A 17535-nucleotide genomic window follows, 5' to 3' on the forward strand; every position below is an offset into this window, starting at 1 on the left:
CCCTATTGTGTTGAGTAATGATCAGTAAGAGGCCGATGCTCCTTTAGCGTTGTGTTATCTACGGCAAAAGCAGAGTATTATGGTTACTGTGGGAACCAGCATTTTCACAGTGTTTGTGTGTGCAAAATTTCAGCCATGAGGACTGCATTCAGTTTAGCTATTTGTAGTGAGTAGATTACACTCCACAGCGGCACAAGATCAGTGTCTCTCCTCTTAAAGATCACTTGCCATTTCTCACTGGAAACTCCAGAGGGTCCGTAGTGACCAGCTGTGTAATCTGGAAGTCATTTGCACTGCACAATAACAACTTTATGGGTTTTACAAACTTATGAACAACTTCATGTATTCTTATGCGCCTGCAGATGGTACTCTTTATATTAACGGTCTACCTATACTCTCATATAGTCAGCTATATCTCGTTTATATGTAACACCTGTAATGCTTAGGGCAGGAGCATCAAACGTGTGGCCCGCAGAACAGTTTCATCTGGCCCACGGACTTCCCATGAATCTTTGGGATTGTTTCATGACCCCAGAGTCTGCACTACAGGGGGTGTGATTTGTAGGGTGCACAAATGTGTTGTGTTCTAACTCCACCATGTAGACCCTGCTAGTGTGCATGGATGTGGTCCTGGACTAAAAACAGGACTACATCAATGCGCACTAAGGACATTTAGTGCACGCCAGTAGATCCACATGGTGTGTCCTACAAATCACACCCCTGTTGTCCGGACTTTGGAGCAGCGAAAGCTTGCATACAAGTGTAGAACCACATGGTTACATTGAAGAGGCTCTGGAGAGGATTAAGTCGGGCAGAAGGTGGTACAAGGCTGAGTGAGGGGAAAATGGCACGGAAAAGCGCTTACCTGCCAACTGGAGAATAGATATCCCAACCTGGCAAGTCGAAGAAAAGGACATTTAAAATCTGTCAGAGGGTGAATGTAAGTAATCACCACCATGGTTTATCTTTAGCTATTTCTATTTGAATAGCTTTTGCTGAATGTGGCCCATGCTAAGTGGCAGGTATCAGGTCAGGCCCGCCATATGAAATGAGTTTGACTTGGGGCTTATCTACATAGTAGGGTAATGTGCTTTAGAGGGGTGTGACTTCTGCACATGAGGGAACCTTTAGTGCAAATCAGCAGGGTCTCCATGGCCCAGTTAATGTGCAGCATGTTAATGTGGTTTAGAAATCGCACCTCCGCAGAGCACATTACCTGGCAGCATAGACAAACCCTTAGTCTTTCTGGTCTATAAAGCACCACACACATCAAAACTCTTTCTACCCCTCTGGGGAAACCATGTTAGGAGGAGAGTCTTTAAATCCGAAGTCTTTACATCAAGACTGGTTGGCTTTCTAAAAACTACCCTCTGCTCTAGTTCTACCCAAGTTAATGGGACTGATGCAGGACTCACTGGGTGAGATTCTATGGCCTAGGTTATACATGAAGTCAAACTCGATGATCGTAATGGTCCATTCTGAGTTTAAAAGTTATCAGTATGTCACCATGTTTCCCCATCTCAAGACCAATAATGTCAGTAGGGCAGAGGCTAGGCAGGTGATGAGCTGAGATTAGAGCTACTGAGAAGCTATGAATCAGTCTGTGCTAAAACAGCCTATTTTTGTTACCCTGGGTCGATCCCTCCCCTTACTGGTTTCCTCCACCTCTGATATCTTGGCTTTTACATTGTAAGCTCTTTGGAGCAGCGACTGTCATTTCCTATTTGCAGACCAAAAAAACTGCATTCAGATGGCGTTAAGGTTAAGAATACGGATCAGTAACCTCTGGGTTAAAAAAAATATCATAAGGTAGTTATAATTTTCCCAAAATCAAACATTACAGGCACAGTTCAGGCACTCGAACCACCTTAACTCTGCCCTGAAGTGATATCCTGCAATAACTGTACAATTAAGGCATTTTAGTGTTTGTGGTCTCAGACTAGATAAAACTGATTTTTAAGGACACATTACATTGTTTTTGTTTTTTTTTCTCCTGATGCAGCTGAGGTCTCTAGACACTATGGCAAGATAATGGTAAATAATAATAAAGCCTCTATCCATGCTGGCTGGCACTGGGTGACAGGAACAATTCCATTATGCAATAAAACACAATGGTGTGAGTGTTGTAGTCTAATAATGATGATGCCTTACTGTTGGTAAAGCTTGAAGCTATAGACTAAGTCCTACCACCAAGAGATGTAATTATGGTTTTCACAATTATAAATCCAATTATGAAATTAAAAGATTTCACATGTAATAATCAGGCCCAGAATTTCAAAGGTATGTGTGCTTGACATAAGCCAGCAAGCCAGTGCTCCCAGAGATGGTGTCCCTAGCCTCGGTTTTGCGAGAAGCTGGGAAGGGGCGACAGGGGATGGATCACTCGATGACTACCTGTTCTGTTCATTCCCTCTGGGGCACCAGGCATTGGCCACTGTGGGAAGACAGGATACTGGGCTAGATGGACCTTTGGTCTGACCCAGTATGGCCGTTCTTACATTCGCTACATGAAATCCCCAGCCCTCCTGCACATGGGAGAAGTCTGTGTGCCCACAAAACGCAAGGCCTCTCTTTTTAAAAAGTCTGGTGGCTGAGTGGGTAAGACGCTCCGTTACAATCCTGATAGTCATGGCTTCGAGTCTCACTTGATCTCACGTTGAAAGGCCACCTCCAATTCACCCAGCTGCAAAAGGCGTACCTGATCCATCAGGTTAGGGCAGTCAGATGTGATGCTGGCCATGTCCCTCCCTTTTGTACCATTGGCTATGAAACTGACGTACCTGATCTGCATCCATGAGATGAGCCACTGGCTTGGGGGAACTTTGACTTTAACTCTTTTTAAACCCAAACTGAAGATGGCAATGAAAAGTACAATCTGAAGAAAGAGCCGAGGCTGGTTTTGCCTTGCTGGATGGCTGGTGGGGCTGGATTCCAGTTGCTGCGTTTACTGCTTAAGTGTTCTTGACACAAAAGTAGTGTTACATTATTCAGGTAATTAACACCCTTGGACTGCGCACTGTGACAAATAGTGTTGTTACTAAGCAGGCCATGAGAGAGTTCCATGTGCATAAAAGGGGCAGGGCTAGATGCCAGCAGGTTTGGTAGATACTGTTCAGTTTGTTCTGTGCCCTCCATCACGGCTAAGTTAGAGGGGGTAGGACATTCAGTTGGCCCAGCTGGGCAATTTTAAAGCCCTCTCCATAGAGAATAGGCAGCTGCATGTTCCCTTAACAATAAAATCTTAACAAGCCCACAGGGAGGAGGAAAAGCCTGAAAATCAGCTTTTAAAAACCCCAAAGTTTTGTATGTGGGTTCAAGTTTCTAAGACGGCTAAACCTGAACCAAAGCAGAGAAATCCCCCTGAACGTATTTCTCAGTCTCACTTTCAGTCCATGTTCCTTTCAAGCACAGCTAGGAAGGTGGAAGGAAAGCAGATGTGATGAGGCCTGTTTTGTCATGTAGGTATGAATGGTAAGCCCAAAAAATGATAAGCTCTCTGCTTCCATTGAAGTCAACAAGAGCTATGGGTGCTTGCAGTAGAAGGGGGATGTGTTTGGTTATGGTCAATAGCCATGCTGCTGTGCTACATGGAATCACAGTCTTTGATGTGTTTAGTTAGAAAACAGCTGCAAATATAAGTGTTGCCCACTGTTGTGATTTTATCATGAATCTGATGATGTTTGATATTTTTCTTAAAGCCCCAGCTTCCAGAGTCTTGTAACTACCTTAGAATCTCTGCTTTTTTTTTTTTTTAAGTAAATTTCTTCCACTCATAGTTGCAGAGAAAAAAACTGAAAATGTGGCTAGAGTTGCACCTTAAAGCTTAGAAACCAGAGGGCAAAGAAAAACTATTAGTTTTCAGCCAGTCTCATTATTTATTTTGGGTGGGCCTGACCATGATTTTTGAATGTTTGAGGTTGGCAGTACTGAGACTCAAACAGGCTTCCACTCAACTCGAGTTACAGCTCTGTCTCTCTTGTTTACCAGGGGCCGTTCCTTGTTTGGAACTCTATAAAGTGAACAGAGACTTCTAGTGGCTGAACTTGAAGTGCACTTGAAGTAAACATATCATTTCACACGTAGTCCATCAGTGTGTTAGAAAGTGTCTTTCCTGACAATGCCAGCCCCAGTACATTTGGGACCCAACAGCTCCGTTAAAAACAATTATAATGAGGGAGGGCATCATTAACTCTGCATGTTAGACAGTGCTACTATAACTCAGCCTCTTTGTGCACTTCCAGCTGATGCTAGGAAACTGTTGGCTTTGTAGAATTGGGCTGGGTATCTTGGGGTTGAGAGGAAAGTTTCCTCCATTCACCTCTGACTTTTTACTCAACACAGCTATGGGTCTCATGCATTCTCCAATTCTTCCCAATTTCTATACCCCTGTTCTCATCCTGCCTCTCTCTGGGTGAGCTTTCTTGGTATGAAAGCAGCTTTCTTGGTGTTCCTGTGCTCTTAATGTGTCCCGAATGAAGAAATACAGAACAGCAGGAGGGGAGGAGGAAGTTAATGTCAATACTTCCTGCCCTTCCAGACAGGTTCAAAATCAGCTTGAAGGTGAGGTGAAGATTTGCATCCATTATGCTCCTCACTGAACCCACTGTCCCTACTCCACCACCACGGTACTGCTGGGACCGGCACTACGCAATTCCTCTTGGTGTCCCTCCAAATGCAGCCTGCTGCTGAGATGAATTTTTAATGCCCACTTCAGTTCAGACTGTTGCCATGTTCTCAGCCTAATTCTGTCTTTTCGGCGTGCCCAGGGGGGTTGTGTCACACCATCAAAAGAACTGGAATAGGGAGAGATGTGATAGTATTTCAGTGACAGTGTGAACCCTAGAGCCCTCATTAGAGGTGCTCCTTGGAGGAGAGAGGGCAGGAAAGCAGGGGGAAGGAGGCGTCTCTGTCTCGAGAACGTCAGAGCGAGGGTGCTGAGTGTGAGCCCTGCAGTGAGCAGGGGGATTGCGTGCAATCCCTGGGGAATAGCTGGTCTGCTGGAGCGTGGGGAGGAGACTGATTCCTTTCGAAGCACCAGTTCATTTAAAAGCTACTGGGCTTCGCTGTCCCATTGGCCAGTCCGCTGCATGCTCGCCCTGAATCCCTGCAAGGATAGCTTTGTGGTCAAGGCTTGGCAATGGGACACAAAAGAGCTGGTTCAGTTCCTGCCACAGACTCCATGTGTGACCCTGGACAAGTCCCTTAGGGTACATCATTGCTGCAGTAAAAAACCCATGGCCGCGAGTGTCAGACCCAGGTCATGGGCTCGTGGGGCTTGTGCTAGACAGCTAAAAATAGCAGTGCAGGTGTCCCACGTGGGCGGGAGCCCAGGGTCTGAAACCCGGGGAGTGGGGAGCCCAAACATCTGTGCTGCTATTTTTCTCCCGAGTCAGTAGATTAACAGCAGTGGGGCATGTGAGTACTGAGAACTGGGTGAGCAGGCAAGGCCCGTTCACTGCAGTAGGACATGTCGAATGCTTATGGGATTCATCTCAATGCACTTATGCACTTTGGAATTTAGCCAGGACACCAGGGTTTATGCATTGGTTGTGAAAAAGGCAGGGTTTCTTTAACAACCATGAGTGATCTGGACATTACATTTCTATTGCATGCAGGCCCTCACACCATGACACAAGGGCAGCCCAATGGGCCTGGCTCCTACTGCTTTTCTAACTGGGGCTGAGCAAATGTAGGAGTCAGCTGGGGAAAGTTAATGTAACTGTTGGTGATGACATTGCGAAGCCCAAAGACAGAGCAGGGAGCATTTCCCTGCACGGCTCCAGTTGCATGCGTTGTTACTAAGGGCATGGGTACACTTGCAGATGTAGAGCGCTTTGAGTTAAACCAGCCCTCATAGATCACAGTAGGGAAAGTGCTGCAGTCTGTCCCCACTGACAGCTCAAGCGCCCTGGCATGGCCACATTTGTGGCACTTGCAGCAGCATTGAGAGTGGTGCATTATGGGCAGCTATCCCAGCATGCAAGTGGCTGCAATGTGCTTTTCAAATGGGGTGGAGGGGTGGAGTGTGACAGGGAGTGTGTTGTGTGTATGTGGGGAGAGAGAGAGTGGGTTTTGCGGGGGCTGAGAGCATGTCAGCGTTCTGTCTTGTAAGTTCGGACAGCAGCAGACCCCCCCACCTCTCTCTCTCTCAAACAGCATTCCACGCTAATGGTTGGTTTGTCTCGGAGCAGATAAGCAGCGGGCTGTCAGAAACGGAGCTTTCAAGGGCATTTCTGCATTCCTACAGCCGATTCCAAACAATGACAAGAGTGGCCACTTGACTTAAGGGGATTATGGGATGTTTCCGGAGGCCGATCAGAGCGCAGTAAAGCAACACCTCGTTCACACAGGCGCCGCAGCGCTCCAGCGAGGGCACAGCAAACGTTATTCCACTCGCCGAAGTGGGGACCAGCAGTGCTGTAGCCGCGGAGTCAGAGCGCTCTATGTGCCTTGCCAGTGTGGCCAGGTAGTGAGCTAGGGCACCCGGGGCTCCTTTATTGTGCTGTAACTCACAAGTGTAGCCAAGCCCTAACTCTTGCAGGCCCCTGCGCTCCAGATGTGATGGGAGAGTGAAGAGGGAGGAATAGCCTTTCAAATGTCCCGTGGCAAGACATGACGGCACATTATGATAACTAGCTGGCAGAAGCAGCACGTCTGGGGTGTGCCACGGTGGAATTGCTGTGTTTAGGGTCTGCCAGAGAAGTCGCTAGAGAACAATACAGAGTGCTCCCTTCCCTAGGACCTTGCTTTGCTGCTGATTATAGAAAAGCACTCAGGGTCTCACACAGCGGTGCACTAAACTACCTGGAGGGTCACTGGTGTCAACCCTTTCCATTACGGATGGGGGACTGGATCAGACAGGAGCAGGAGCCCCTCGAGCTTTGGCTGAACCTTGAATTGAACCATCTTGAGGGTTCAAAAAATCTTGTTTCACTTTAAAAAAAAAAATTTAATTTATGGGTTTTGTGCCTGTTGGTGCTTCCAGGGCAGGAAGTGGGAGCAGCCGAGCCTCTGGCCCTGAGCAAATACAAAAAGCCTATGATTGGATAAGTCCTTTCCCCCTGGATTTCCAGATCCATTTTTCAGATCCAAGGTGTTTGCCCAGCTCCGCTGGTGGGAGCTTAGCCAGATCTCACCTGAACCTTCAGGTTCACCCATCTGTTCAATGGAGTTTTACTACACTGGACACCCCACGGGCTGCTGGAACATAACGCCCGCAGCTGCTGGTAGGAGCACCCCAACTTTCCTAGCTGTGTGTCTGTCTGTGCAGAGCCTATGAAACCAGCATTCTGGCCCCCGCCGCTGTCAGGGAAACATGCACATTGAATCAGCAACAAGGGTCAGATGGCTTGAAACTTGTCAGTGTTTGTTAAGAGAGCTGCTTTCATCCCTCTCTTCCCTCAGGACTTCCTCGCCCTCCTTTGGAATGGGGTCAGTGGGAGAATATGGGACAGGGAGGGAGATGGCTAAGAAGCTCCCCCGCCGCCCTGTGCTGTATCAACTCTCTGCAGAACTGGGACCCAGTCAGGCAATGAGTCCTCCTTTTATAAGCTGTGTTTCAACCAGCCATTTGGTTCTAATTCCTGTCTCAGAATGAATACAGCAAAGCATCTAAGCTGCCAGGTTTGGGAAAACCAGACCCTGTGACTGTTGACAAATCTAACTGACACCTCAGGAGGAAAGTGACCTCATTTCCAGAAATTGTTGTAACACAACTCCGTGGGATGGGGCTGGTACCTGGGATCTTTGGCGCTAAAAGCCTCAGCATCTGCTGTATTACAGACCTGGTTTCTATTCCAAGCTTTGTCTGGTGAGATCTTATGCAGCCTTATGTAACTGATTTGTAAAATGCAGGGATGCTATTTGGCTGCCTTCTGGAAAGTAACGAGGCCTTGCTCTATACTGCGTGAAGTGTAAACAGCAGGTAGAGGTGAGACCAGAACCAGAACCAGAGACTGGTCTACACTTTAAAATTAGACTGACCTAGCTACATCGCTCAGGTCTGTGAAAAATTTTGTGCCCCAAGCACCAGTTAGGTCAACCTAACCCCCAGCATAGATACGGCTAGATTGATAGAAGAATTCTTCTGTCGACCTAGCTACTGCTTCTCGGAGAGGTGGATTAACTACATTGATGGGAAACCCCCTTCTGTCTATGTGGGAAGTGTCCACGCTACAGCGCTACATCAGCACAGCCCCACGGCCATAGCCATGCCGCTGGAGGGGAGACATGGCCTCGGTTTCCAGGCTCCCGGCTTAGTACACTTTCCCCTAGCTGACAGGCTATTAACAGAGGAGTCTGTCTCACCTGTGAAGCATGGAACAGGCAGCCAGATTGAGCTGAAAGGCAGATCACCTGGCAAAATCCCATGCATGCAAGAGCTCTGTTGCTAACAAACGATGCTGTTGCACCAACGACCTTGCTGCTGGGTCCAGAACTGCATCTTTTGCCTCTGTTAAGTAGAAGCCAATGAAACACAAATCCAGCTCAGCTGAGTTCCTCCCCACCGGTGGGGGAGGGGATTTCCTGGAGTGGACAACAGTTGCCTTTCAGGGACAGTGCACCCGTCCTTGACTTAGCACTGCAGGCTTTCTCCTCTATGCCGCAAACCTCCCACGCACCCTGGAACTGAGCGAAAGCAGGCAGGGATGGAGGAGGAAGGGCTTGCTTTATGGCTTCATGTTCTCACAGAAAGCTCTGACTGTCCTGATTCAAACAAGATGCTTTCTCGGTGCAGCTGCTGCAGCGATCAGTTAGAAACAGCCTGTCCTGTTGGGAACGAAGCGCTGTTTTCCTTCTGGGTAGCAGATCGGTCATTCATTGCTGTGATGCCTGCTTCCATGCCAGCGCAGAGCCCTCCAGACTCAACAGCAGGGAGCAGGGAAGAACTTTTCTGTTCGGTTGCTGGACGGCCTCCTTTCAGCTAAGTTTGGGTGCCGCATCCGATCCGAGCCCAACCTTCCACAGTCTGGGGGCGGCCAGGGTTAAGATCTGCCTCTCTTCTTATTTACGCTAGTGTAAAATCAGAGATGGTTTCATTGGACTCAATGGAGTGTAAACCTAATGTGAGAGCAGAACCAGGCCTTTAGCACTGCAGATTGGCCCCCTTACAGAGAGCGAGAGATAAGTCACAAAGTTCTGAGTGGGCACTGATCCGGGTCCGAACATCCACAAAGCTGGGTGCCGGGAGGTTAGACCCCATGAACTCGGTCAGGGCCAGCTCTAGTTTATAAGAGCTGTAGTGACCTCTGAGTCAGGCGTCTGCTGGAGGTAATACCACTCTGCCTCCGGCCATCAACTCCTCCGGGCCATTAGCAATTTGGAGGCTGTTACTCCTTCAGTAGCTGGCTTGTAAGGGAGTCAGCACAGAGCTCTGGGGAGTAAATGTGCAGAGAGCACTCCAGGCAACACACTGAGCCCAGTGCTTTATTCTGAAGGGAGCAGCCAATTGTATGGATTTTACCCAGAGGGCAGGTGTAAGGTCCCTGTAAACCTGCCCTGTGGGGACGGGGAGGAATTCTCTCTGGAGCATGTGGCAGGGAATCAGAGTGCTCTCAGGGGCATGCAGGCTGCAGCTGGGGAGCCACCCCGTGGCACTGCAGATCTGAGGGGCAATATCCAGGCAGTCAGAAAATAAACAGTACAAGGAGAGACAGGAAACCCAGAGGCATCACCAAAGAAAGTCATGGGAGAGGCTCACAGGGACACAGGCTTTCAGGGGCCAGATCCTCAGCTGGTGGAAATAACAACTCCCTTGTCTTCACCAGAGAGAGAGGCTGGCTTGCATCAGCTGAAGAGCTGGCTGTGAGTTTGCTTCCTCTTCTAATGACTTTTTCTTTTCAGTTTAACGTGTGATATTAAAATCCATTAGCCAAGCAGATACTGAAGTGAGAGAATACAGCACTGGGTACAACTCAACTTCTCGTGTAATAAATAATTTTATACATCATCATAGATCTTCTGTTCTACAGCAGATTTCTTCCAGAAGGATCCCAGACAGCCAACCCCAGGCATCCAGGATCGGGTGACCAGATGTCCAGTTTTTGACTGGAACACCCAGTCGAACAGGGACCCTGGCAGCTCCAGTCAGCACCGCTGACCCGGTCATTAGAAGTCTGGATCAGTGGTGCTACGGAGCTAAGGCAGGCTAGTCCCTACCTGTCCTGGCTCCGCGCTGTGCTCCGTAAGCAGCCAGCAGGTTGCTGGCAGGCGCAGCAGGCAGCTCTGCGCCCTGCCCCCATCCCGAGCACTGGCTCTGCATCCCATTGGCTGGGAACCGTGGCCAATGGGAGCTGCGGGGGCAGCACCTGCAGGCGAGAGCAGTGCGCACCGCCACCTGCCGCACCTCCACCTAGGAGCTGGACCTGCTGGCCGCTTCCAGGGCGCAGCACGGAGTCTGGACTGGCAGGAAGCCTGCCTTAGGACCCCTGCTGCGCCACTGACAGGGAGCTGCCAGAGGTAAGCCTGTGCCCCAATCCCCTGTCCCAGCCCTGAGCCCCCCTCCTGCACCCCAAACCCCTCATCCCTGGCCCCACCCAGAGCCTGAAACCCCCAGCTAGAGCCCTCACCCCCTCCCAACCTCCTGCCCCAGTCTGGAGCCCCGTCCCGTAACCTGAACCCCTCATTTCTGGCCCCACCCCAGAGCCTGCACCCCCAGTTAGAACCCGCACCCCCTTGCGCACCCCAACCCCCTACCCCATCCCAGTGAAAGTGAGTGAGCATGGGGGAAAGCGAGCCACAGAGGGAGAGGGAATGTAGTGAGCAGGAGGAGGGGCCTCGGGGAAGAGGTGGGGCTATGGTATTTGGTTTTGTGCAATTAGAAAGTTGGCAACCCTAATCCAGGAATTTCTCTCCCTTCCACTGAAATGCAGCCACCTCTGGGCTGGAGGGTGGCTGGTGCTAAATAGTGCACAGCACTGTTACACAACAGGGGCCTGAACCTGCAAACTCACACGGGTGGTCTCTCAAGCCAACTCTCATGAGTGAAGGATTATGGGTGGGGATAAGGGTGTATTGGATCAGGCCTTGCTTTAGGACAGGAAGCAAAGAAAAGGGAAAAAATTAAAAGGTCAAATTTTTGACCACTGAATCCCCCTGGAATGGCTTATCTGGGTAATTAGAGGAGTGGGGGGAACCCCATGAGACAGGATCACGTCTCCTGCAGCCAAGGAATGGAAGTGGACGCAGGAAACACTGGCCAAGGTTTTGTTTTGTCAGGCAGACTTCACTGGTGCTAGCCCAGTGCAGCAGCCTCGGGTGAACACCACATGCTCCCACATGCACAGCCATCACTCAGTCCTAAGTGTCCCTGGGAGCACTGGGGAGGCAGAGGGAGCTCTCGCCACAGGACCCATGCTTCCGCTTCCCTAGTAGCAATGAGAGTCTCTAAGGAGCCACGTCCGACCCTCTGCAGCTGGTACGACAGGTTATCCTATTATGGCACTTTCGTGGGGAGGGGCCCATTTCTCCCCTCCCATTCCCCCTCCATTTATCCTCCCTCCTGCCCCTACAGCCCCACATTTCCTTGCACACACACGCATCCTGCCCGCTTCTGAGTACCCACAACCCACCCGGATTTCAGCGGAAGATGCTCAGCACCTCACAAGATGATGTCCTAGTAGGTCAGCAAACTCTCTTCCACTCTGTTCTCTGGCTGGTTGGGGGCAGCTAGCACGGTGCATACCGTGGTGTCACATGGAGAGGGAACCAGCAACGAGGGGAGGGATCCAACAGACTCCTTCCCTCCCCCCACCCCAGAGGCCCCACTGCTTGGGGTGGGGGGGGTCACTTGTTAATACCACAGCTGGTGGCGTTCTCTGACTGCCCTTCCCAGGGTTCCTTTAAGCCTCAGTGTCTCTAGAGATTCCACATAACACACACACGCAGGCAGGGAGGGAGAAGGCTGGTGCAGAGCCTGCCTGTGCTCCTCACACCGCATTCCCCCCTGCCTCATTTCAGGAGTTGTGTAACAGTGATAGCTCAGCAATCCCTAACCTTCCCTGTGTCAGCAGCTCTCCCCTGGAGTGCTTCCTTCAGCCCTATTTTGAAATTTCTGCACTGATGTGGGGACAGCTATTGCTATGGAACAGGCTGGTGATTTTGCTCTCTCCCTGTGGAATCATAGTATGCTTATACATGAGGAATTTAGGGACAACTTAGTGCTCATTAATGTAACAAACTCCCTGCAGCCGCATGTCACAGAAGAAAAAAGCTATGTTCCAAGAGTCTCAGCCATGTCCTCTTCCCCCTAAGGCAGTGGTTCTCAACCAGGGGTACACATACCCTTGGGGGTACGCAGAGGTCTTCCAAGGGGTACATCAACTCATCTAGATATTTGTCTACTTTTACAACAGGCTACATAAAAAGCACTAGCGAAGTCTGTACAAACTAAGACTTCATATAATGACTTGGTTGTACTGCTCTATGTACTATACGCTGAAATGTAAGTATAGTGTTTATATTCCAGTTGACTTATTTTATAATTCTATGGTAAAAATGAGAAAGGAAGCAATTGTTCAGTACTAGTGTGCTGTGACACTTTTTAATTTTTATGTCTGATTTTGTAAGTAAGTTGTTTTTAAGTGAGGTGAAACTTGGGGGTTCGCAAGACAAATCTGAAAGGGGTAGAGTGGTCTGGAAAGGTTGAGAGCCACTGCCCTAATGTACCTTGATTTGCTTATTTAGCTGTGTCATAACCATAAGGGTAGCCTAAAATTCCTCCTTACCTGCAAGGGGTTAAGAAGCTCAAGTAACCTGGTTGGCACCTGACCAAAGGAACCAAAGGGAACAAAAGATACTTTCAAATGGGGTGAGGGGGCAGAGAGGTTTTGTTTTGAGTTCTTTGTTTCTGTGGCCATTCTCTCTTGGGGCTAAGAGGGACCGGACATCAATCCATGTCCTCCAAACCATTCTGAACCAGTCTCTCATATTATAGAAATTGTAAGTAACAGTCAGGCAAGGAGTATCAGTTTATCTTTGTTTTCTCAACTTGTGAATTTTCCCTTTGCTGGAGGGAAGTTTATCCCTGTTTTGTTGTAACTTTGAAACTAAGGCTAGAGGGGGTTCCTCTGTGCTCTTTGAATTTTCTGATACTCTGTAAGGTTAAGTACCAGCCTAAGTTTACAGAGGTGATTCTTTTAGCTTTTTCTCTTTAAATAAAATCCTTCTTTTTAAGAACCTGACTGATTTTTCCATTGTTCTAAGACCCAGGGATTTGGGTCTGTACTCCCTTTGTAACCAGTTGGTGAGGATATATGCTCAAGCCTTCCTCAGGAAAGGGGGTGTAGGCTTGGGGGAATAGGACTCCAAGTGGTCCTTTCCCTGATTGTATGTTAAATCACTTGGTGGCGGCAGCGATCTCAAGGCAAGAAAGAAATCTGTGCCTTGCGGAATTTTTAACCTAAGCTGGTAAGAATAAGCTTAGGGGGTCTTTCATGCGGGTCCCCACATCTGGACCCCAGAGTTCAGAGTGGGGAAGGAACCCTGACAAGCTGCCTTACAAGTCCAGCTCAGTTTTTTCATAGAAATGTAGGGCTGGAAGGGATCTCAAGAGGTCATCTAGTCCAGCCCCCTGTGCTGAGGAGGGACCAAGTAAACCTAGACCATCCCTGACAGGTGTTTGGAAATTTTTAAGAACAGGCTAGACAATGATAGGGATTCCACAAGCTCCCTCACTAACCTGTTCCAGTACATAACTATCCTTATAGTTAGAAAGCTTTTTCTAATATCTAACCTAAATCTCCCTTACTGCACATTAAGCCCATTACTTCTTGTCCTACCTTCAGCAGACATGGACAACAATTGATCACCAGTCTCTTTATAACAGGCCTTAATTTATTTGAAGACTGTTACCGGGTTCTCCCCTCAGCCTTCTCTTCTCAGGGCTACATGCTCAGGTTTTTTAACCTTTCCTCATAGATCACATTTTCTAAATCTTTTATCATTTTTGTTGCTCTCCTCTGGATCCTTTCCAATTTGTTCACATCTCTCTCAAAGTGTAGTGTCCAAAACTGGACACAGTACTCCAGCTGAGGTCTGACCAGTGCCGAGTAGAGCAGGACAATTCCATCCTGTGTCTTACATACAACACTCCTGTTAATACACCCCAGAATGATATTAGTCTTTTTTGCAACTGCGTCACGCTCTTGACTCATAATCAATTTGTGAGTCACCATAACTCCGACATCCTTTTCTGCAGGTCTGTCATCTGGCCAGTTATTCCCCATTTTGTAGCTGTGCGTTTGATTTTTCCTTCCTAAGTGTAGTACTTTGCACTTGTCTTTATTGACTTTCATCTTGTCAATTTCAGACCAATTCTCCAATTTATCAAGATTATTTTGAATTCTAATCCTGCCCTCTGAAGTGCTAGCAACCCCTCCTTCAGCGTGGTGTCATCTGCACATTTTATAAGCATGCTCTTCACTCCATTGTCCAAGTCATTAATGAAAACGTTGAATAGTACTGGCTCCAGAATAGACCCATGTGTGACCCCACGAGATACATCCTCCCAGTTTGACTGCAATGCATTGAGAACTACTCTTTGAATATGGTTTTCCAGCCAGTCGTGCAAATTTATAGTAATTTCATCTAGACCACATTTCTCCAGATAAATCGTGTCTGTGGCTTTCCCCCTATCCCCTAGGCCAGTAACCCATCAAAGAAGGAAACTAGTTTGGCTTGGCATGATTTATTCTTGACAAATCCATGTTGGTTATTACTTATCACCCTATTGTCCTCTAGGTGTGTACAAATTGACTCTTCAATAATTAGTTCCAGAATCTTCCCAAGTAACAAAATTCGACTGGTTGGTCTATAATTCCCTGAATCCTTTTTGTTCCCCTTTTTAAAGACAGGTACTATGTTTGCCCTTCATCCATCCTCCATCTGGAGCAAGGAGCCATCCTTTAGGTGCAGTAACTTGCTTTGATTCTGCACCTCCCACAAGGACTTTCCTACCTTTTGTAGCCCCTTTTATCGAAGCACTTTACACACAGGAACTTCCTAAACCTCATGGCTCCCTGTGAAGTAGGGCACAGATATGTCTGGTGTCACCAATGGCATTGTAATCACATAACTAGCATGTTGTGGGGGGATAGCTGTGAGGCTGGCAGAACAAGCATCAGTGGACAGCCCTTTTGTAAATTTTGCCCTGACTTTCTGCCAACAGCAAGGAGAACCTTGGTTCTTAAGGTCTTGTGTGGGCAGATCCTCCCACTCAGTAAACTGCATGAAGCTCTATCTGTCTCTACCCTGGAAGCAAAAAGGGTTGGGTCAATCCCGGTGGGATTTGAACCTGTGGTTCCGGCCACTTAGAGATCTTCTAAACTGCTAACTTACTGCCTTTGAAGGGAATCTTTTTCAGAGCTTTCCAGGTGGTCTCAGCGGCTCTTTAAAGGAAAACACCCTCCCCTAAGTAACTCCCCATAGTAGCACGTTCGTCTCCTGCAGCCATAGCTTCGAACCTTCCTTTCTCTCGGCAGATTCAAAGGAGTGCCTTTTCTGTCTTCTTTGATGAGAAGTTTTCCATCCCCTTGGACCCGTCTGTGCTGGAGGAAAACAGCTTAAGATTTTCTGTCTTTGGCATTGATGAGGACGAGAGGAACATCAGCACCGGGGTAGCAGAGCTGAAGCTGTTGGACTTGGATCTGGCCAGCCGCCCATTCAGTGCTTGGCTCTATCTGCAGGACATGAACAAGGTGAGCTCTTGTCATCTGCATGCTGGGGTGCCAGCTGGGCTCCCTGAAAATGAGTTAGTGGGGCATGAAAGATAAGCGCTGGGTCGGCCACAGGCAGTGCTGGGTCTGATTACCTCCCCAGCGGGAGCCGTCCAGTGCATGAAGTGCGAGGGAATTTCATCTTTACTGCTGGGTTTGGAACCAGAGCTGATGCTGAAGCACAGTGGGGGAAACGGGATACGATGTCACCCCAGATCTGGTCAGCCTGTGCAGTGGCATGGCACTGGCCAACATTTCCTGCTGTGGAGTGAGGTGAACCCGGCCCCTTGCCCCCATTATGCACCTCACCAATTGTGTAATGATCCACCTGGGAGGAGCAATTCCCTCCTCCCTGCAGGCCATCAGCTGACACCCCGAAGCATGCGCATCCTTCTCTCAGCTTGCAGAGCTCAGATGGCTGTCGTGGCTATTTGGAGCCAGAGCACCAAAGCTGAGGTCCAGAACCAAATTTTCCAAGTGTTCAGGTGTTTGATTCTGCTGTTGGCTCAGGCCCAGCTCAATTCATTAAGAGTCCTTGACTTCTTAAAAGCAGTGAAAATATTTGTCTCATTGACCTCCACAGGCTGAAATAGTGTTTCCCCTTCTGCGTCTAGATTCACTGGCAGACCCTCAGCTGGTGTGGCTCAGCATTTACACCAGTGAGAATCCAGCCCTCTGCCTTTTGGTTTAATCAATGAGACCCCTGTTTCTCCCAGTATGGGGCAAGGTAGCAAGGAGAATGGGGGGAAGTGATCAGGGTTTCCCTCTGCTTCTGCTACCATTGATGACAGTTGGATGTCACACATGAAGATGACACCTATCTTTCTGAGGTACTTATGTGGACCTCCGCACTGTATTATCTGAGCCCCTCATAACCTTCCATGTAGTTATGCATGCCACACCCCTGTGAGGTAGAGAAGTGATATTTTCCCCATCTGCAAGAATTGTGACACAGAGACTAAGACCTTGTCTACACTTACAGCTTAGGTCGACATACCTAAGGCTCTCAGGGAGGTGAAAAGTCCACCCCCTTGAGCACTGTAGCTCTGCCATCCTAAGTCCCCAGTGTAGGTCGATAGAAGACTGCTTCTGTCAACCTAGCTACTGTCACTTGGGAGGTAAAGTTACTACAGCTTTTACCCATTGTCACGCACATCTACACTGGGGGCTACAGTGACCCAGCCATCCCATAGCATGGACAAACCCTCTGTGAGTTTCCCATGGTCACACAGGCAGTTTGGAGCAGAGCAGAGAATTGAACCCAGGTCTCCTGAGTCCCAGTGCTGGCCTCTAACCACTAGGCCAGCCTCTGTAGGCTATAACTACTCTGCCTAGTTTCTGCCCTCATTGAGGGAACAACTTTCCCTGCCAGAGAGTTACTTCTCCTTCCCCTCTTGTCTGTGAATGAGTCATTTCTGCCGATGTTTGCTGTTGGGTGACGGTGCCTTACGTGCCCTACAGGCAGTTGACTCGGTGGGAGAGATCCTGCTGTCTCTTAGTTACCTACCCACAGCGGAGCGGCTGACGGTCGTTGTGGTTAAAGCCAAAAACCTCGTGTGGACCAACAGCAAAATGACAGCAGGTGAGTGCGAGGCCGTGAACGAGCAGCTCCCGCCAGAGGCCAGCTCCGTGCAGCTCCGCCCTGCCTGCGGCTTCCCCTGCTAGAACTGCTGCCCAGGGTGCATCTCCACTGCGTTAGTGCGGGAAGTGCTGCCGTGAGTCCAGGCACTTCACACCTGTTAAATCAGGTGTAGCTCTGGGGAGCTCAGACGAGAAGCCCAGAACTTGAGCTCCAAAACCTCAGGCCTCTTGCCCTTGAGCC

The 17535-nt window shown here is 48.9% G+C and overlaps 1 protein-coding gene across 3 annotated transcripts in view; it reads left to right on the forward strand.

The window, feature by feature from the left end:
* Positions 1-17535, forward strand: part of SYT12 (synaptotagmin 12) — a 58145-nt gene that overhangs the window by 31786 nt on the left and 8824 nt on the right. For all 3 annotated transcript variants that reach the window (XM_073347029.1, XM_073347031.1, XM_073347030.1), the window contains exons 5-6: positions 15480-15695; positions 17175-17295. In XM_073347029.1, coding sequence (XP_073203130.1) covers positions 15480-15695; positions 17175-17295 — 337 coding nt within the window. The remainder of the gene's footprint in view (positions 1-15479; positions 15696-17174; positions 17296-17535) is intronic.

The sequence above is a fragment of the Lepidochelys kempii genome, chromosome 6 (genome assembly GCF_965140265.1).
Source record: "Lepidochelys kempii isolate rLepKem1 chromosome 6, rLepKem1.hap2, whole genome shotgun sequence".
NCBI lineage: Eukaryota > Metazoa > Chordata > Testudines > Cheloniidae > Lepidochelys > Lepidochelys kempii.